The 22025-nt window shown below is 45.3% G+C and overlaps 1 protein-coding gene across 1 annotated transcript in view; it reads left to right on the forward strand.

Annotated features, from left to right (window-relative positions):
- Positions 1-1425: 1425 nt before the first annotated feature.
- Positions 1426-22025, forward strand: part of GNAL (G protein subunit alpha L) — a 151929-nt gene continuing 131329 nt past the window's right edge. The window contains exon 1 of the mRNA XM_049620443.1: positions 1426-1998. Within this exon, the coding sequence (XP_049476400.1) occupies positions 1632-1998 (367 nt within the window). The 5' untranslated portion in view covers positions 1426-1631. The remainder of the gene's footprint in view (positions 1999-22025) is intronic.

The raw sequence follows: 22025 nt of genomic DNA on the forward strand, positions 1-22025 counted from the left end.
TGCCTCACCAGATACGAACCAGAATGCCTAGCATATTGTCAATGCTTGCTAAATACTAAATAAGTGGATGGATAACAGGGAGGATGGGTCAGTGAAGGAGTAGTGAGAATGACAGAGATAATTTTTTTTTTTGTTTTCTCAAGTTAGATTTTCTATAGCCTCTTTCTTCTACTCAAAGATCTAAAATGCAGCCAATTTTGGGGAAATTGGGGGGTTGTTAGATCCAAAACATTACATGGTATATACATTTGTTATTAATGGGGCCTTGAAATAAATGGGAATCTAGATCTCCCAATTTCCTGCTTTAAAAACTTAATCAAATGTAATATTTACACCGAGTGCCAATTGGTACAGCATACGCTTGTTACATGCTGTGTCGCATTTAGCAGACCAATCTGCTGTATTAACGGGATTTATATTAGATATATTTAACCATCAGTTGTAATATTTCATGTCATTTTGCTAGAAATTAAGGACCACATATTATAGCAGAGTTCTTAAAAGCTAACAGAAATCTTCATCCGTTGCAAACGATCTATAAGATGATGGATATTAAAGGGGAAACAATGGAAACTGGGGATTTCTGGGAGGTTGTAGCCATAGGAGGCCTGGAGAAAGGGCACTCCGTCTGGATGTGCCTCTGCTCCTCTCTGCCCTATACTGTGGATCAACAAATAGTATACAGAGTGCAATTTCATAACTCATCTTAGCAAATAAAAATAACATATGACAATTACATGTTCTCCTTTTCAGTGTTTTCTTAAGTGTAGTTGTTAAAAATGATGTCACGGACCTCCTGATTTGGAGATTTTGTCGACACCAAAGCCATAATAGAATTACGGTAAGGACCAAAAGTGTGTAGACATGTCTGCATGCGTGTAAAATGTAAGTGAGCAGAAAAAGGCGAGGCAAGGTGCGGCAATCTCTGCAGGGAATACATCCGGCAGTTCAAGATCTGAAAGCTGGCATCTCCATCCCTTTCTCCGGCTTCCCGTTCTCTTTTACCACTATCCCAGATTTTAAGTGCTGCAATGGCAGCTCTGGGTGGTGACGGCACCACCACCGCCACTGCGGCACTGTCCGCAGCTGCACGCCGGACTCGGGCAACCGTATTTACGGTATCGAAGTCCCGAGCGCGAGGCGGTGCCTGCCGTCTCGGGGGCCGGGCCAAGGCGGCGATATTTACCGTAATCAGAGTGGACCAGGCGGTAGGATTTACGGTGGAACCAGCACGGCTGCAGTACTTACGGTAACGAGGGTCGGCCCTGGCGGCGGTATTTACGGTAACGGGGGGCCGGCCCCGGTGGCGGCTTTTACGGTAACGGGGGACGGCCCGGAAGGCGGTATTTACGGTAACGGGGGCCGGGCTCGTGGAGGCCCGTCGGCGCGGCGGGCTCGCCGCGTTATCAGGTGATCTCCAGCCCGGGCGGCTGCCACCCCCTGCACCCGGCGGAAAATGCAAAATGGCCCTCCGGGACAGTGAGGGGCCGTGGCCCTCGGCCCGTGCCCGCCGCACCCCCAGCCCGCAGCCTGCGGGCGGTAGCGCCGCGCCGGGTGCGGGTGCAGCCCCCTCCCGCCCCTCCGCGGGGGCCCCGGCCTGAGCCCCGAGCGCCCCGCGCCCTCGCGCCCACATGGGTCTGTGCTACAGTCTGCGGCCGCTGCTCTTCGGGGACCCGGAGGACGTCCCCCACGCCGCCTCGGAAGCGCCTGCGGAGGACGCGCGGCCCGGCCCGGTGCCGGCCCCGACCCCGGCCTCGGCCCCGACCCGGCTAGGGGGAGGCGCGGCCCAGACCCCGCTCCCTCGGGGCGCCGGCGAGAGCCCGGCGTGCACGCGGCCCAAAGCCGCCCCGAAGAAGGAGCGGCGACGGCGGCCGGAGCAGCTACGCGCGGAGGAGCGCGAGGCGGAGCGGGAGGCGAGGAAGGTCAGCAGGAACATCGACCGCATGCTCCGCGAGCAGAAGCGCGACCTGCAGCAGACGCACCGGCTCCTGCTGCTGGGTAGGTGTCGTCGGCGCGCGCCCCGCCCCGGCCGGGCGCGGGGCCCGGGTCCTTCCGCACCCGGTGGGCTACGGTCGCAGACGTGCGCGGGGCGGGTGGTCGGGCTGAAATCGTCGCTAGGTCGACTTTTACACCGACAGTATTTACATCCGTGATTTGGCCGAGAACACACTGCCGGCCTTAGCTGCCTTCCACACCTTGTGATTTGGGCCATTTGCCCATTTATTACTAATTAATGAGCTTCTCTGGGAATTTTCCCCCCTCAATTGATTTACTTCCCCGGCCTGTGATCCACAGGGATGGCTAACGCGAGCATCTCATTTCCTGCAACGGTGTAGTCACGCTGCACTTTGTTTTAGGAACACAAATGGCAGGAGACTGGAAGGCCTTTTAGCGTGACCGCAAACCTTTATTCCAATCGCAGAATTAGGGCAGAGTTGTCGGTGGGTGTGGCTTGTAGAAGTAACTTCAACAGCTGAAGATGTGGCACTTCTATTTCATTGAGTAATTGCAGCCCTAGTGCTCTCGGAACGTTTGCTTCTCTTTCAGAACCAGCAGCAGAATAGCGTGGCAGGCTCCCCGGGAGCTGTGCGTGGTGCTGCCTGCAAGAAAGCGGGCACCAAGTCACCAGCGTTTTAAAGGAACAAACTACTACACGGTTTGCTAGGATTTTCTCAAAGCTTTAGCTGTAGCAAGCATAGCAGTGCTTCTCCAAGTTAACACCCGGAAAGCATTTTCTATGTACTCTACTGGAGAATAAAAATAAATAAATCCTTTAAAATTTTTAAAAAATCATGAATTCCTGATGCTGCTTGACGCCTTTTAAATGTTAAGGCAAGGGCTCTGGAAAGCAGTGTGGAGGTTCCTCAGAAAATTAAAAATAGACCTACCCTATGACCCAGCAATAGCACTGCTAGGAATTTATCCAAGGGATACAGGAGTACTGATGCATAGGGGCACCTGTACCCCAATGTTTATAGCGGCACTCTCAACAATAGCCAAATTATGGAAAGAGCCTAAATGTCCATCAACTGATGAATGGATAAAGAAATTGTGGTTTATATACACAATGGAATACTACGTGGCAATGAGAAAAAATGAAATATGGCCTTTTGTAGCAACATGGATGGAACTGGAGAGTGTGATGCTAAGTGAAATAAGCCATACAGAGAAAGACAGATACCATATGGTTTCACTCTTATGTGGATCCTGAGAAACATAACAGAAACCCATGGGGGAGGGGAAGGAAAAAAAAAAAAAAAGAGGTTAGAGTGGGAGAGAGCCAAAGCATAAGAGACTGTTAAAAACTGAGAACAAACTGAGGGTTGATGGGGGGTGGGAGGGAGAGCAGGGTGGGTGATGGGTATTGAGGAGGGCACCTTTTGGGATGAGCACTGGGTGTTGTATGGAAACCAATTTGACAGTAAATTTCATATATTAAAAAATTAAAAAAAAAATTAAAAAAAAAATAAATGTTAAGGCAAGGGGCGCTTGGGTGGCTCAGTTGGTTAAACCTTGAATCTTGGTTTCAGCTCAAGTCATGATCTCACCCTTTGTGAGTTCAACCCCGCGTTAGAGCAGAGCTTGCTTGGGATTCTCTCTCCCTCCCTCCTTCTCTCTCTCTCTCTCTCTCTCTTTCCTCTGCCCCTCCCCTGCTCGTGTTCTCTCTACCTCTCTCTCTCAAAATAAAATAAATAAAATTTTTAAAATAATGTATGTTTATTTAGTTTCTGAGAGAGAGAGACAGAGTACAAGCAAGGGAGGGGCAAAGAGAGAGGGAGACAGAATCCGAAGCAGGCTCCAGGCTCTGAGCAGTCGGCACAGAGCCCCATGGGGGGCTTGAACTCACGAACTGCTAGATCATGACCTGAGCTGAAGTCAGGTGCTTAACCAACTGAGCCACCCAGGCACCCCTAAATAAATAAACTGCTTTAAAAAATAAGTTGTAAGGCAAAAAATGTAGTTAATATGTGGGCTTTTGACCCAAATTTTATGAGATAATAAAGAAAAAAAACTGTTTACTTCTGTGTTCTGTTATGCATAGGAAAAGAACCCATTCCATGACTTAAGATACCTGGTTATAAATGAAGGTGGCCTTTTAACATTTAGAGAACCAATTAAGTCTTCAATTTGAAAGAGCTCACTTACTGCAAGAATGACTAGTTAAAACAACACAGCCCTAGCTGCTGTATCCTGGTGAGATATCTGAATTCTAAAATAAAATGAAATGGGGGGGGGTGGTTGGTGAGAGAGAAACAGAGAAGAAAAAACTAAACAAGCAAGCAGGTTACCTGAACAGGGAAAAGGACCACATCAGAAGCAGAGTTCTCATCAACAGTGCTAACTTCTACACTATGACAGAGCAGCGTTTCCAGAGTTCCGAAAATATGGAATTGTAATCTTAGAATTTCATATCTCATTAAACTGTTGTTTGTGTATGAGGGTAAAATAGATTTTCAGAAATGCAAGTGCTTAAAGCATGCTCCCACCCACTTATTTGTCTGGAAGGAAATTGATTTGAAATTGCTCAAGCCAAAATTTGTAAATGCATCAGATTAAGATAACTCAAAAAGGAGAGAATTGTGGTCGCAAGAAATAAGAGAAGAATAAAATAAGGTCTAGGGTCGTGACAATGTAATGTTTTAATGTGATTGTGCAGTTGAACAAATTTTTTAAAAAATAAAAGGGTAGGTGAAGCAGAGCTTGTCTGATATATATAAAAATGAATAAGCTTATGATTCTTTGAAGAGAAACTGGGAGATCTATCTAATGAAGGGGTTGATGTGCGCCAAAGAACTAACTTCTAGTAACACATATTGAATGCCTATCCTCTTTAAAGATATTGTCTCATAGCCTAATGCAACTTGTATATCAACCTCACATTGAAAATGGTGTTGAACCAAACTACTCACCCTTTGGGGGAAAAATACATTGTATCTGTCACCCAAAGATGTCAACATTAAAACATATACTGTTGCATCAGGTTGACATGGTTTATCAGATTTTGTATAGATTTGAGTTAAACTGAGAAAGGTTCTTGGTTTTGTTAGGATTTAGAATGGATTTAGCTGGAAAACTTTGAATCAAAAGCATGTCCTCAAATGTTTGTTTTGCTGCTATTGTGTTGAGTAGCCATTTATCTTGCTTGCAGACCCCATTTACTTATTCCGGAATGTGCATCAGAGAACTCACAGGCTCAGGAAGGACACATGCACTTCAGGGCCCTTCCTTACTCCATGCTCTCTGGTCCAAGGCTGTCCCATCTTCCATGTTGATATCTCCTCCAGGAGACATGCCCACAGTCCTCCATGGGAATAAATGTTTAACTCACTCGTGTCCATATTGAATTCTATTTGCATCTCTTGTTTGGCACTTTGTTACAGTCCACAGGACTTCATGGGTGCTTTGATGCATGCTGATGCCCCCCTGGGTCCATGCCAATGACCTGGGCTTTGTTTCTTGCACAGCACTTAGCACCCCACATTGTGCTGAGAGCACTAGAGTCTGGGAGCCAATGTGACCCATGAGGGCTTAACAATAAGAGAGATGTAATTCCATTGTAACCTTTAGATGGAGCATTCTTTCAGGCATGGGGTGGCTGGATTTTAAGAGGGTGCAGCGACGGTGTGGAGATAAGATGGAGGTTCCAGTTAGCAGGCCACAGATCCAGAAGGGATCCTGGAGTCAGAGCTAGAGCAGTGGAGCAGGAAAGGGGAGGGAATGGTCTCGGAGAAGTGGGCATATGTCAGGTGTGTAGGGTGGACCATGGGGAGGAGTTCTCAGAGAACTCTGTTCTCCAGAGCATGAGCTATATGTGAGTAGGCTTGAACTGCCATAACAAGTACCAAACAACAGCCATTTATTTTCTCACGGTTCTGGAGACTGGAAGTCCAAGTCTGAGGTCCAGCAGATTTTGTTTCCTTTAGACCTCTCTTCCTGGCTCGCAGATGGCCACCTTCTTGCTGTGTCCTCACATGGCCTTTCTTCTGTACACCTGTACACAGGGGAGATGGAAAAATCAGATTAGAGACCCACGCTATGACCTCATTTAACCTTAAGAACCTCCTTAAATGCCCTGTCTCCAAATATAGGCTCTTTGGGGGTTAGGGCTTCAACTTATGAATGAGAGGTAGGGGGAGGGGCACAATTCAGAAGGAGGTTTCAGAGACAGGCCACGCTCTGACTACAAGGGACAGTTGTGTCCTAGCTTCATCCCACTGTTGCCTTGTGAGAACTCAGGCCCACTGTTGCCAGGTCTTCTGAATTTCCGAAACAAGATGAAAATGCCCATTTTCATCTGACGCCTACTTATTTTTAAGCATTGGCTCAAATTAATAAAACACAACCTATGTGCCTGATGCAGTCCACAGGCCACCAGTTCTTATCTCTGATCTCTATCCCAAGCAACACAGACGTTTCTAGTCTCCAGTGGTAGCGGCCCTGGGTCTACACCGATGAAAACACAGTCGACAAAACTGAAGGTAGGATCAGAATATTTATCCAAACACCTTGAGCAAGGAAAGCTACATTCACCATTGTCCGAGCGGATTTTTCCACCACTGAGCTCATGGGGTTATCATATAGTAGATGCCACTGTCTTTTCTTCCACAGCTTTTGTTGACTCTGATGTGAACCTTGTTCACCACATACCTGTTGGGGCAGAGCCGTCATGTACGACCCAGCTACTCATTTGATACTATTCCTTTTCCAGATTGTTACTCAATTTTCCAATTCTCAGTGGTGGGTAGGATTTACGTTTTTTGCTGTATTCAACTGTTTCCTGTTCTGTTTTTGTATGATTGGTACTTCTGTGCCAGGAATACACCTTTCACCAGGGAAGCGATCCCTTTGGGGCATTTGCTGATTTCCCTCTGCACCCGGCTGTTAGTACAAACCAGAATGACCTCAGTCCAAGTGTTCAGTTTCTCCAAGAGAAGGCGCTTGGTATAGTCACAGAAACGTGGAATATTCTCCACTGTGGGGTTTTGATCACTTGTTTTTTTGTTTGTTTGTTTTCAAATAAATGGCTGGGATTTTTTTTTCTTTTTTGTAATAATTTTTGTTCATGTTTATTTATTTTTGAGACAGAGACAGAGTGTGAGCAGGGGAGGGGCAGAGAGAGAGGGAGACACAGAATCCGAAGCAGGCTCCAGGCTCTGAGCTGTCAGCGCAGAGCCCGACACGGGGCTCGAACCCACAGACTGTGAGATCATGACCTGAGCTGAAGTCGGATGCTTAACCGACTGAGCCACCCAGGCGCCCCTGGGTTATTTTCCCCCCACTTAATTCATGGTAATGCATACAGTGGCCAAGATAGCCATTGAGTTGTGCAGTAGACTTGAGGTTCGTGACTGTCTGCGGCACATCCTCGTCAACTCGCTGCCTTCCTTTTGCCCCAGCTTCCCGTAGGAGCGTGGCTCTGAAAGTCAGTAGAAGTCCCAGATAACCTGACTACACCTTCACTTTCCTAAAGTCACAGCAGCGTCACACTTCCTTACAGCCTTGGAAGGGGATGTCATGCCCTTATGGTATTTTAGTCACAACTTCTGTATCATTCTACTGTTTAATTCATTAACTACAGTTTTACAGGCTTGATACTGGCATTGTTTACATGAAGCCAGATTTCATTCCCAGAATTCAAGCTGTTCTTTGACCTGTCAAAACACCGGAAGGTCAGAGCACTCAGCCAAAGCTGCTTTCTTTGACTTGGGTCGTAGTCAGCTCTGGCTGTGATAACACCACAGACAAGGTGGCTTACACCACAGAAATTAATTTCCTCACAGTTTGCAGAGGCTGGAAAGTCCAGGTTCAACATCCAGCAGAATTTGGTGTCTGTGGAAGTCTCCCTTCGTGGCTTGCAGATGGCTGCCTTCTCGAATGTTCTGTCATGGCAAGAGAGGGCACTGGTCTCCCTTCCTCTTATGAGGACACCAACCCTATTGGATCAGGGTGCCACCCTTATGACCGCCTTTAACTTTACTCCTAAAAACCCTGTCTCCAGACAGTCACGCTCAGAAACACAGCTTCAACATATGACTTTTGAGGGGACACCGCTTAGTCCATAATGACTTGCAAACCCATTCATGTTTATACAGATGATTAGTACTGGCTCTGAAACTGGACTCAAGCTAGATGTCAACTACTGTGATTGTGTCACTGGAATATGTAAGTCTTTTTATGAATACTCTCAAAACTTGGGGATATACTTATGATCCACTAAAAGATGCATGGTGTTTAAGAACATGGCATTGGAGTCAGACAGAAATTTTGTTTGAAATCCCAACGTACCCATTTACCAGCTATGCGACCGTAGGTGAGGGCTGCAGTTTCCGTATCAGTAATAATCCTGATGCCACATGCTTACTGACAGGATTAATTGAAATTAGTTGAAAAAAAAAAGTATGTAAACTTACTTGGCATAGAGCTTAGCACCTGGTGAAGACTCCATAAATTGGCACAATCTCTGAATTCTATATTCAGCGGAACCACTCCTCCCTGTGATACCCATACTCTAAATTGTAAACTAAATAGTAACACGAGATCACACGGTCTAAAAACACTAATCCCATTCCAGATTCACACAACCTCTGGAGCCCAGGATTCCAACCCAGCAGTCTGGCTTCACTGCACCACACTGGTAAACAGCCAGCTGGAGAAGGTTGCAATGGTCCAGTCAAGAGAGGTGAAGAAGTGAATGCAGGCCGGTGTAGTAACAACAAAGAGGAAGGGCCAGAGGCGATCGAGATATAGGCAAAGTAGAATCCACCAAATCTGGGGACCGAGGAGGTGGTGGAAAGGAGGGGCGGCGGGCGGGGGGGGGGGGGGCAAGTCTTGGTGAAATCTTAGATTTCTCTCTCGGGCAATATGGCAATGGCACCCCCCCCACAATAGGGGACTTAGGAGGAAGAGAGAGGCGGAGTGAAAGAACAATGAGTTGCGCTTGGAATGTGTTGAAGGTGAGTCACCCATGAGAAGCCGGTGGGCATTGTCTGGGAAGCAACAGGCCCTGGGGGAGGGGATGCCACCCCAGGAGAATATTCAGAGTAGGAGAAGAAGGGCCCAGGACAGGGCCCCAGATCAGAAGAGTGTTGCAGAAGGAAAGGTATAAAGAATAACAAAGACATCTGGGAGAAGCCAAGGAGTTTCAGCTGGGAGTTCAAAGAAAATTAGGACCAAAAAGGAATCCCCAGCGTTTTCCACTTTATGCAAAGGTGGTACAGGAGGCTGGAGACAAGAACGCAGGAACAGTGCAGCTGTCACAGAGCCCATTCTGGGGAGGACAATACAGCAGTGACCACAACTTTCAACGTGGGCCTTAAGGAAAGGGTTTGGAAGGATCCAAATGAAATTGCAGGATGTGTACAGGTGATTGCCTCCTGCAGGTGAAGAGAAAGACGTGGGGAAAGGAATGATCAGGTGTTTGTGCTCACAAGGGTTCCTGAGAGAGCCCGGGCTCGCCTAGCACTCCCATGAGTCTGCTGTCTCGCATTCAGGTGTGTGGACCCTGCCCCCCCCCCCCCCCCCCCCCCCCCCCCCCCCCCCCGCCTCTACCCCAGGTAACTGTTCTCTTGACATTGTCAGACACATTTGCAATCTAGAGTGAAATTCTTCAGTGGCAAGCAGGTTGTTCAGTTGAAACCAAAAGATCGAGCAAATTCTCTAGCTAATTCGGTCTATGAAAAGTTTCCAAGTATAAGCATTTTCAAAGGTAAGACCTAACTACGAGGGCCTCAAATCAGCTCATGACTTTCAAAGATAAGCAGGAGCTTGTCAAAACCCCACGACATCAACAAAGCAATTGGAGTAAACAAAGAACCCTGAATGATTGTTCCTTACCCCACAGCACCCAGAATAATTGACTTCATGTCTACATTTATTAATACTCAGTTATTTTTTTGGTTGGTTTCAAGCCAAAACAAACTCTTTAAACTGAAAAAAAGAGAAGAGAATCAGACTGTCAGCTGAAGCAGTGGTTCTAATTCTATTTAGGGACAGTGAAAACTGCCTAGTGTTTTAAAATTTCCTTACTAGGGATGAATAGACAGAGCACAGAGGAATTTTAAAGCAGCTAAACTACTCTGTATGATGCTGTAATGATGGATACAGGTCATTATCCATTTGTCCAATGGATACAACACCAAGGATATACAACACCAAGGATAAGCCCTAATATAAACTGTGGACTTCAGTGGATCAAGATGCATCAATTGGGTCATCAGCGGTAACAAACAAACCACCCTGTTGATCTAGGAATGTCAGTGATAGGGGAAGGCTGCGGGGAAGGCGGGCAGGGGGATATGGGAAGTCTCTATACTCTCCAATTTTGCTGTGAATCTAAAACTACTCTAAAATTAGATCTTTTTTTAAAATTCCCTTAATAGAAAAGGAGAAAAATTCTTATCCCTGAATTAGGATCCCAAGAGGAAGAGCCCAGGACCACAAGCATCAGGCCCTCCTCTTAAAAAGCCCAAAAAGTTGACCAAAGCAGGAGAGATCGTGTCTCATTACCAAAAGCTATGGCTTATGAATAAAAAAGCACCACTTGAATACATTTCCTCCTGCAGTACTAGGGGGTAAATTATTGGCAACCAAGAAGGCTTTTAGAATGCAATCCAGCCCCTCCGCAGTGTGGGGAGTAGCATGCCGCGCCCTAGACCTCCAGGCAGCCTCACATCTGCTCTGTAGGGCTGCCCGATCTCTGTGTCCTAGTCAAGAGCAGTCACAGCATCATTATGCTGCTGCTGTCAAAAGGGGTCATACCCAGTGTCACTGAAGACAGGATGTTGGGGGCGCCTCCCATCAAGCCTTCACTTGCTGTTGTGAGGGCAGTGAAGATGCAAAGCTGTCCCAGGGTAAGTGTGGGCCGCGTGCCCAGCACAGCTGCAGCCGGATGGTGGGTAAGGACGTGTGAAAGCAGCCCACTGGGTCACCTTCTCTTAATCCTAACAGAAGAGACAGACCTAGGGGAGGCCCGCATCCCTATACCTTGTATTAGGGCTCACTCGGTGTATTTTTCTGCAGCAGAAAAGTGAGTTTTCTCTCCCAGGAAGTCAGATACGCCCTAAAAGTCGTCCAGGACGAACTCAGCCAGAGGATATTCGGCGTGAGAGGAAAACAAGGAGCAATTGTATCGATACCCTGAGCCACGAGGGAAAAGGGTGCTTTATCCATTGAATCACTTCTACTGCTCACTTACCACACACATTTCTTTGAGAGCCAACTGTGTGGCAGTTGCTCCTCTGGGTAATATTACGGAGATTCCAAGGGGCAGAGGATACAGTCTCTGCCCAGAAGATACTCACAGTGTGGTCAAAGAAAAAGGGCATGAGCCTACAAAAGAAATAGCAATGTAAGCGTGCGCGTGCTATGTGCTGAATGGCAACAGCATGGGTGAATAACACCAGTAGTAGGGGTCACACAGAAATCTAACAGTGTGATAGGCTTCCCCCTTCCTTAGGATGCATTCTTAGCAGGGGAGCACAAGGAAGGCAGGAACTTAATTGCTTGGAGGAATTTTGGCGTTTGCACATAAATGTGTATAATGCTGTTACAGATCCTGAAAGCAGACCACCAGCAGAAGCATCCTGAAACCCGCTGGGAGTTTACACCTGGCAGCCCGGTTTCTGGTTTCCCTATTCATCATAGAGCCACTGAAAGAACCCAGAGGTGCTCAGGAGGTAGCGGAGACCTGGGGTGCTTACCAAATAGGACGGATGGTTTGAGAACATGAAGAAAGTTTGAAAGGCAGTATAAATGCAGTGTGAAGTGAGAGGGAGATGGCTCCTTTTACCCCCAACCATCAAAGTGCTTCATAAATCAATACTAGAAGCTGCATCTTGAATTACACCATCGTGGGAGACTGACTGTAAAGAGGCATGAAAAAAACAAAAGTTTATCTTTTTTTTTTTTTTTTTATGAAGAAACATATTCATTGTGAAGTTCAGGGCTGTTATTTGACCCTCAAAAACGGTCCACATTTAAGCAGTGGACACTGTTTATTTACTACTGTCATAAGGACACCCTTCTTTTTTAATGTTTTTAATGCTTATTTATTTTTGAGAAAGAGAGAGAGAGAGCACGAGCGGGGGAGGGCCAGAGAGAGAGAGGGAGACACAGAATCCGAAACAGGCTCCAAGCTCTGAGCTGTCAGCACAGAGCCCAATACGGGGCTCGAACTGATGAACCAGGAGATCGTGACCTGAGCCAAAGTTGAGAGCTTAACTGACTGAGCCACCCAGATGCCCCAAGGACAACAGTTTTTAAGTTTTGATGAAAGTGGTTTTAAAACGTGCGCAGGTGAGGGGAATAGCTTACCCAGGATCCAGGCACTGGCAATTCTTCCCCCCGCCCCTGCACAGTGGTGGGTAAGGAGTTTTTGATGGTATAATTCTAATTAACTGTTGTTTTATAGTTTGAAAGAAAATAACTGTAAAAATAAATGCCAAGCCATAATGTGAAACCTTTAACTTCATTGCAGAGAAGCAGTTGTGTTTTGCAGGAGCTTCTAGAAACATCTAGAGAGTATAATTTGGCATCTCCATGCATGCTCCAGCTGGGAGGCCAAGACCTAAATTTCTGATTCTTCTTTCCCCACAAGTAGCTTCTCAGTAAGAGGCATCAGGTCGAGTCAGAATCATGAGGCACACATGCACTGAGACCCAGATTGTATTTCTTTCTCAGGGGAAAGACAATCAGAGGTAGGCCAGCTACCAAGATCTATGTAGACACAAAAGTCGCCATTCTGAATGAGCAGAGCAAGACTCAGAAAGTGGATTAGGGCCCACAGCATGAAGCAGGACAGAATAAGAAGGTGGGTGCTAATCCCTGGGAGTGCTTGGGCCTCACCCTACCTGAGCCCCCAAGGGTTGGTCGGCCTTAGAGACCACGTAGACAAACCATAAGGCCACAGCTCCCTGAGGAGGAAACCTAGAACAAGGCCAAAGCCAGCATATCCCAGAGGAGTGTAGGTTCCAAATCAATCAGCTCTTTGACCTTATTTGTTTGAGTCACTTGTGTGCTCAGAAGGAGATCAGTGCTATATGATGGGCCACTCCTTCATTATTTCGATCACAGTCAATGGTACCTGCGACCTGCCAGGTCTGCCAAGGGCTGGCATACGAGGTCATCCTCAGAAACTCATGGCTTTGTGCAGGAGACAAGGATATAAAGCACCCGAATGACACAGCATAACCCAGTACCCATGATGCACTGAGGACAGAGGGACGAGGCCGTACAAAGGAGCTTCTGGGCAGAGGTCACCCAAGTCCGACCTCCAAAGAGCTTTCTCACTGAAAAATGAAAATACCCTTGTTGAATATTTCCGTTTATAAAGTTAAGGGATTTGCTTTCTATTTTGAGGGGTTTGTTGGAATAGAGTATATTAAGGTTCCACTTAGAACAAACAAAAAGTAAAAAAAATCACACGTTTTCCAGAGGTGCATTAAAACTCTGGGTCCACTGCAAAGTTCAAAGTCCAGTTCAGATACATTGTAATTGACATATGTAACATTCTTGGGACATGAGGGAGTAACCCTCTCTTTTTGGTTATTACAGGTTTTCGTTGTACTAAGAAACCCAATGTGCTAAAGAAAACCAATCAGATGCCATGAGAGGAAGACAGCCATTTAATACATTTCTTTCCTTCCTGGGCCAGTAATGGACAATTACATAATTCTTTATCTCTGAAATTATTTTAACTGGTACTTCATTGTAGAATTATTTTTTAATGGAACAGCATGCTGAACATCAACTATTTATATATGCTGCATAGAAATAAAAAGCAGCCAGAGAGGAAGTTGGTCTGATATACTTTGCTGTGCCTAATGGAGAATGTTGCTTTAATATTCAGATCCACTTTCCTCTTCTGGTCTAATGGTATTTTCTTAGAAGAAACCGCTCCCATTTGGGCTTGGAAACAATAATGAGCTCATAACAGGGTGCAGGGGGACAGGGTCAATGGTCTCGCACGGGCGCAGACGCAGGAGTTGTGTGGCCCTGTGGATGGAGGGAGAGGAGGGATCTGGTGTCAGTGAGTCACCAAAGTGGACACAGGGAGGCGTGCTTCCCCCGATACTGCCCCATCCCAAGGAAGGCCTTTTATTTCTGCCTCAGCTCTCCCTTGACATAAATTCCTATAGGCTATCCTATGTGTAAATAGTCCCTGATTTAAATCAAGCATAGCTGAATGTTCACTTAGGAATATAGATGATGGGTTTCAAAATCCTGTTATTCAAACCAAAATGGAAAAAAAAAAAAAAAGCAGCAAGCCATTCTTCAAAAGAACCTGAACACCATGGATCACTGTGGGTCACACGGTGGGTCACAGCCTGGATCACGCAGTGTATTGGGAGTTACTCTTTTTTTTTTTTTTTTTTTTTTTTTTTTTTGACTTTTGTATTTTTTTTCTGTGCAAAGAAATTCAGTGTTTTGAGGAGAACCAGTTAGACACCACAGGGGAAGACAGCTTGGAGTTCTGCCAAGGAAGTACTAAGGAAGTACTAAGGGCCCAGGCTCTCAGGGCAGAGGGTGGGAGCAGTGAGGACAGGGCTAGGGACAACCAATGACCAATGAGCTGTGAGGACATGTTCCCCCACATGAATATGCACCTGCTCCTGTTAATACACAGGTGCAGAGGGACAGCTCCAGCTGCCTGATCCGCTCACTAGCTCCCTCCCCGGCCCCCAGAACCCACCAAGTGGCCCGCGCTAGGGTCTTTGGGCTCCACTCCTCCATTTTTGCCTCTCTTCCCCTTTCTTGATTATCAGTATTTGCTTTCATTTTCTCCGTACAGCACCTTGCTCTTAAGTGGGGCATTTTAGTCGTTCCTGTCGCGTTATTAAATGAAGATTAAGTCCATTACCAAGGATAACATTTTACTACTAGAGAATTGTAATTCAATTGGAGGCCAAAGGATGGTACGAGATCATTTGTAATTTTTTCCATAGAGTTTCCAGTCCAATTGGAAATGCCTGGTCTCCCTCCCTGGTCTACATTTACCCCTTGGCCCTCCCCAGCCAGCGTGGGCTCTGTTACTCAGTTTCCCCTCCAAAAGGAGGGGAGGACTCAGCCGCACCCGGTCAGGGCTCCAAAGGAGCACAGCTACAGGGTCAACAGACTTTTGCACGGCTGGTATTAACTAGCCGCCTTTTAGAGACTCCATTCCCTGTGTCTTCACTGAATAGTCTGTTTCCTGCATCTCCCCCTGCAACCCACCCCCCAGGCAGGGGTGACAGAAGCGGGGAGGGAAGGACCCCCATCCCAGGTTGCTGGGAGCATCCTCTCTGAAGTTCCCAGCCATGGACACCGTGGAACCCAGACTGAACACCGCTTCTTGCGAGACGCTGCTATACTGCAGTCCTTCACGCTAACCAACAATAATTTTATCACCCCAAACCATCCACAAGCACTGTGTACCCAGAACTCAGCTGCTTCTGTGAACCCACTGTGGAACTTCATGGTGACCACCAAAATGAGCACAAGCAGAGGCTGTTCGTTCAGAGCCTGTGACAGCGGGAGAGTCAGCCACCGTCGCTGCACCTGGCAGGCTCAGAGACAGAGGCAGAGGAGCCAGAAAGCTTTTCAGTGGAAAAAAGGAAAGGCCTCAGGTGGAATTCCCAGCAGAGGCTGCTGGTGAGGGGAGGCTGCAGGTGGGCTAACTAGAAAAAGGGCACCCCATCTGATTGGTTAGGAGTACCTATTTGCCATTCTCCAGGTGGTCCTAAGTTGGAGGCTGGGGACAAAAATTAAGGAAGCTGTCAGTTATTAATCAAGTCCTGGCCACTTGGGACCAATTGTTACAGGGTTATTGTCTGCCTTCTGGAACAAGTTGCTTGAGATAAGGGTTTCACTTCCTGGGCTGGTTAGTGCAGAGAGTGGGTTGGCCTCCTGGGCTGGGTGCTGTGGGTCAGAGTTGGATCTTTACATATGGCAGAACCATTGTCTATATTTTCTGTCTTCTGCATGCACATATCCATAAAGAAAGCAGCTGTGTGAACTAACAGAGAGCCCCTGCCGTGTAGGCCCTGGGAGGTTACTCAGCACCTCTGAGCTTCCTTTCCTTCAGTATAACATGAAGATGAGAGTACTTTCCAGAAGGATCATTGTGAAAATTCAAGACACAGAGTACGCCGAAGGCACTTTCCTGCCCCCTGTTCCTGTCATCCCTTAATTCATACCATGGCTTAAGGGCAAGGTCTTACGTGTTCCCTTCCCCAGGAATGTCTGCACCTTACAGGGGACAAAGCCCAAGTTTTATCTAAATAAAGGAACAGCCCAGAATCAGGATTTTCTAAGGCCACCCCCAGTGCCAGCAACTAAACAGAATTGCAAAAATAAGTGACACTAGGATTTTAGCTCCTCCCACCCTTTCTATAACCACTTCTCTTTCCGGGGACCTGCCCACTAGGCACCTCTGCTGTGCCTCATCATTGCCGCCACCTAAATGACATCCGATGAGCACAGGGATTGCTGAATGAGCACTGGGTTGCAATTTTAAATAACTTGTTCAGGAAGCTTTCACTGAGAAGATGGATATTTGCACCAAGTCCTGAAGGAGATAAAAGATAGGACCAGGTAACTTTATGGAGAAGAGCATCTCAGGATATGGAGAGGCGAGTACAAAGGCCCTGAGGTTTGCATGAGCCTAGCGTGGTCAAGGAAGAAGCCCAGCCGGTGGCCAACCACGTAGGAACATACAAGACACTAAAAAGATCTTGGATTTTACTCTGGCTATTGTAATAAATCAAATAGCCAGTGGAAGCCTGGAACGGGGTGGTAGCAATGGAGTGATGAGAAGTGGTCAGTTTCTAGACAGATTTTGAAAGCAGATTAACAGTTGCTGATGAATTAGACATGAGTGAGAGAGAAGGCGAGGACTCCAGGATTATGGTTATAGTTGGGGTGGGTCAGGGGGAGGCCAGGATTATCGTTATAGCTGGTGGGGGGGGGGAGGGAAAGCAGAGCTATGACTTATTGTCTCTGTGCATGCTTTAAATTCTCAAAACAGAACATTATAACCAAATATGTGAGGCTATTATATCTGAATTGTATGATTACGGGATAAAAGTATTCTAACAATTTAAAATAAGACACCCAGGCCACTATTAAGAAGAAACAGCCTCGGGGCGCCTGAGTGGCTCAATTGGTTAAGCATCTAACTCTTGGTTTCAGCTCAGGTCATGATCTCACAGGTGCAAAGCCCTTGTTTCCAGCACATAAAAAGGAATCCTACAGACTAACATAAAAAGATGCCCAATTAAAACAGGCAAAAGATCTGAAGCAGACATTTCACGAAAAATGATGCATGAAGAATCAGTAAGCTGCCAACATCATTGGTCATCAAGGAAATGCAAATTAAAATCATGGAGATAGCAGTCCACACACCCAAGAATGGCTTAAAATCCAGCAATACCAGATGTTGATCAGCATGCAGGATAGGGGTCAGCAAACTCTCTCTAAGGGGCAGATGGTAAATATGTTTTGCAAGCCATAGGATCTCTGTGGCAGCTACACAGTGCTGCGTTGTACCAAGAAAGGAGCCACAGACCACACAGAAACACATGAGTGTTGTTGTGTGCGAATAAAACTTTATTTATAAATACTTAAATTTGAATTTCATAGAATTGTAAAGTGTTGTGAAGTATTATTCTTCCGATATTTTTTTTCCTCAGCCATTTAAACTTTTCTTAGCTCATGGATTATATACGAACAGATGGCAAACTGAAGTTTGCTGAGCCCTTATCTAGAGCCTAAAGTCTCACTCTTTGTTGGTGGTACAAGTAAAGTTGTACAATTACTTCAAAGAATTATTGGATTTCTGTTGTTGTTGTTGTTGTTGTTGTTGTTGTTGGGGTTTTTTTGCAAAGTTAAACATATACCTATCCTAAGACTCAGTGATACCACTCCTAGGAATTTACCCAAGAAAAATGAAAACATGTGTTTGCACAAAGATTTGTACGTGGGGTGCCTGGGTGGCTCAGTTGGTGAAGTGTGGACTCTTGATCTCAGCTCAGGTCGTGATCCCAGCCTCGTGGCATCGAGCCCCACATCAGGCTCTGCACTGGGCATGGAGCCTGCTTGAGATTCTCTCTCTCTCTCCCTCTGCTCTCTCTCCTGCTTGTGCTCTCTCTCTTTCTCTCTAAAAATAAATAAAATGAAAAACAGTCTTTAAAAACATAAAAATTAAAAATTAAAAAAAGATCTATACAGAATGTTTATATCAACTTTATTCAAGATAGCCAAAAACAGGAAACAACCCAAATTTTATCAACAGGAGAATGAATAAACAAATTATGTATCTTCATGCAATGAAATATTCAACAATAAAAATTACTAATGGAAAACAAACAACATTGATGAATTTTTAAAATATGTACAGAGGGTGGGAATGCAAGCTGGTGCAGCCACTCTGGAAAACAGTATGGAGGGTCCTCCAAAAACTAAAAATAGGACTACCCTATGACCCAGCAATTGCAGTGCTAGGCATTTATCCACGGGATACAGGTGTGCTGTTTCAAAGGAGCACATGCACCCCATGTTTATAGCAGCACTAGCAACAATAGCCAAAGTATGGAAAGAGCCCAATGTCCATCGATGGATGAATGGATAAAGAAGATGTGGGATATATATACAACGGAGTATTACTCGGCAATCAAAAAGAATGAAATCTGCCATTTGCAACTATGTGGATGGAACTGGAGGGTATTATGCTAAGTGAAATTAGTCAGAGAAAGACACAAATCATATGACTTCACTCATATGAGGACTTTAAGAGACAAAACAGATGAACATAAGGGAAGGGAAACAAAAATAATATAAAACCAGGGAGGGGGACAAAACATAAGAGACTCATAAATATGGAGAACAAACAGAGGGTTGCTGGAGGGGTTGTGGGAGGGGGGGATGGGCTAAATGGGGAAGGGGCACTAAGGAATCTACTTCTGAAATCATTGTTGCACTATATGCTAACTAATTTAGATGTAAATTAAAAATTAATTAATTAATTAATTAAATTTAAAAAAATTTTAAATATATGTACAGAGGGGCACCTGGGTGGCTCAATCTGTTGAGCATGCCCCACTCTTGACTTCAGCTCAGGTCATGATCTCATGGTTGGTGAATTTGAGCCACCATCAAGGTGAGCTGACATCAAGGAGCCTGTTTGGGATACTTTCTCTCCCCTCTCTCTTTCTGCCTCTACCCTGCTCACACTCTCTCTCTCTCAAAATAAATAAATAAACTTAAAAATTTTTTTTAAATATGTACACAGCCCCACACTGGGTTCTGTGCTTGGGATTCTCTCTTCCTCTCTCTCTACCCTCCCCCAAAATAAATAAACTTAAAACAAATTAATAGGGTGCCTGGGTGGCTCAATCGGTTGAGTGTCCAACTTTGGTTCGGGTCATGATCTCGTGGTTTGTGGGTTCATGTCCCACATTGGGCTCTCTGCTGTTAGCGTGGAGCCCACTTCAGATCCTCTGTCTCCCTCTCTCTCTGCCCCTCCCCTGCTTCTTCGCACTCTTTCTCTCTCTCTCTCTCTCTCAAAGATAATAAATAAACATTTAAAACAAAATAAAATAAAATAGGGGCGCCTGGGTGGCTCAGTCGGTTAAGCATCCAATGTCAGTTCAGGTCATGATCTCATAGTTCATGAGTTCAAGCCCCATGTTGGGCTCTGTGGTGACAGCTCAGAGCCTGGAGATTGCTTTGGATTCTGTCTCCCTCTCTCTCTCTGCCCAACCCCCCCACTCCTGCTCTGTCTCTCTCTGTCTCTCAAAAGTGAATAAATGTTAAAAATAAATAAAAATAAAATATTATGCACATATATAAAAAGGTGTGCTGAAATAAAAGAGTGTCTACTTAGGATTCTATTTATATTTAATTCAACAACAAGTAAAACTAATCTATGATGATAGAAATCACAATAGTAGTTTTGGGGGGCAGATTTCTGGAAACAGTCATGAGGCACCTTTCTGGGGTCATGGAAATATTCTATATGTTGATCAAAGTGGTAATTCTACAGGTGTAAATATGTGTCAAAAGTTATCACACTATACACTTAAGATCTGTGTATTTCACTGTAGGTAAATTTTGCTTTTTTTAAATGAAGTCCTTAAAAGTGGTAAAAAGGTAGTAAATGTTTGCTATTTTAAAAAGGATTTTTTAAAGGATACATTAAAATTCAACAAAGACGATTCTAACTGTATAATGAGATCATAAATTACGGCTTGCTGCATCATACCTGAATTTAATATGTTTAATGCAGAAAAAAGATCTCCACCTCTGGCTGGAATGAGTTCTAATGATCCCAAAGATTAAACACCAGACTCTGAAGTGGGACTTTGGTATGTGGGAGGGGGCGAGAGTGGTGTAGCTAATCTCTCTGTCGTGTACTCAGGATTGAAAGAGGAGTTTTGTGTTCAAACTAACTGCCTATTTGGACACTTTCGGAGCTCCTACATGATGCCAGCCATCGTGGCACCATAAACTACTTTGTCATCGGACCCCCTACTGCTTTACTCCCTTTATGCTCTGTTCCCCTCTGTCTTCGCTCTACATCAGGACCCCTAATTGAAGTTACAAAACTGAAACTCAAAGGCAGAAAGCCTGATAAGAAGCCATTCATTGGGCCAACTGTGTGAAGAAATTGCACATTGCTTGTTTTAATCCAGACCCTTTCTATCGTAAGTGACAGAATTCCAACTCAAACATGTAAGTTACAGGGAGAGGAGTAGCGTGGAACCAGGAAGTCCACGTGTCCTGACGGCATTGTCATCCACACTCCGTCACTTCCAGGGCTCCATTCTGCCTGTTCCGGCCACTATTTCAGATATGCTACCAGTGATTCCAACATCACAGTCTTTTTTTTTTTTTTTTTAACGTTTATTTATTTTTGAGAGAGAGAAAGAGTCAGAGCGTGAACAAGGTAGGGACAGGGAGAGAGGGAGACAGCACAGAGGCTGACACGGGGCTCAAACCCACGAACTATGAGATCATGACCTGAGCCGAAGTCGGGCACTTAACCACTCAGCCACCAGGGCTCCCTCCAACATCACAGTCTTAAGAGCCCAGTGGAAAGAGGTGGAACAATTATGAACTGGACAATTCAACTGAGAGTTTAGAATTGTTTCTAACTGGCATTTGTTCTCCCAAACCGCAGGATTGCTTTTTTTGAAAAGCCTGAAGTATAGTTAACATACAACATATTACACTACTTGCAGCTGTACAGCAGAGTGAGTCGACATTTATATGCATTAGGAAGGGTGCCTGGGTGGCTCAGTCAGTTAAACATGCAACTTAGGCTAAGGTCATTATCTCACAGTTGGTGGGTTCAAGCCCCACATTGGGCTCTGCTGACAGCTCAGATCCTGGAGCCTGCTTCGGATTCTGTGCCTCATTCTCTCTCTGTCCCTTCCCCACTTGTGCTCTGTCTCTTTCAACAATAAATAAATGTAAAAAAAAAATTTATATGCATTATGAAATGATCACTACACTAAGTCTAGTTACCATCTGTCACCATACAAGTTACTTTTTAAGATAAATTCATTTAGTATTTTCTAAAATTATTTCTGACCTTAATTTCACCACAAATCTTTGGTAAGAGACCTTGATTTCTTCATATTTTTATTTCCTTATAGCGATGGAATGAACAGAAACAGATATTTGCTACATCACTGTAAGGAAAGAAAAATGTTCCTGGATTCTGTCTTAGTGAGTTTTATGATACCAATATTGCAAGCTGAAAACACTTACGCATTTTGAAGGCAAATTGTTTCCTTGGGAGCCTACTGAGGAAAGGCTGCTTCCTCTCATGGGAGAAATCACAAATCATCACTTACAGTTCCGAGAGTTTAAACACATTGGTGCGGGTGGACCATTTAGTAGATAATCATTGAGAGATGTCAGAACCTTTGGGGAGGGGGCGCGGGGAGACCTCTAGTATCATAGTTTTGATTTGTTATTTGGTCTTTGTGCAATTTAATATTTGGCAGCAAAGAAGATATGTAAGCCGGTTTTTCTAAAATCCTGGG

The sequence above is a fragment of the Panthera uncia genome, assembly GCF_023721935.1.
Source record: "Panthera uncia isolate 11264 chromosome D3 unlocalized genomic scaffold, Puncia_PCG_1.0 HiC_scaffold_8, whole genome shotgun sequence".
NCBI lineage: Eukaryota > Metazoa > Chordata > Mammalia > Carnivora > Felidae > Panthera > Panthera uncia.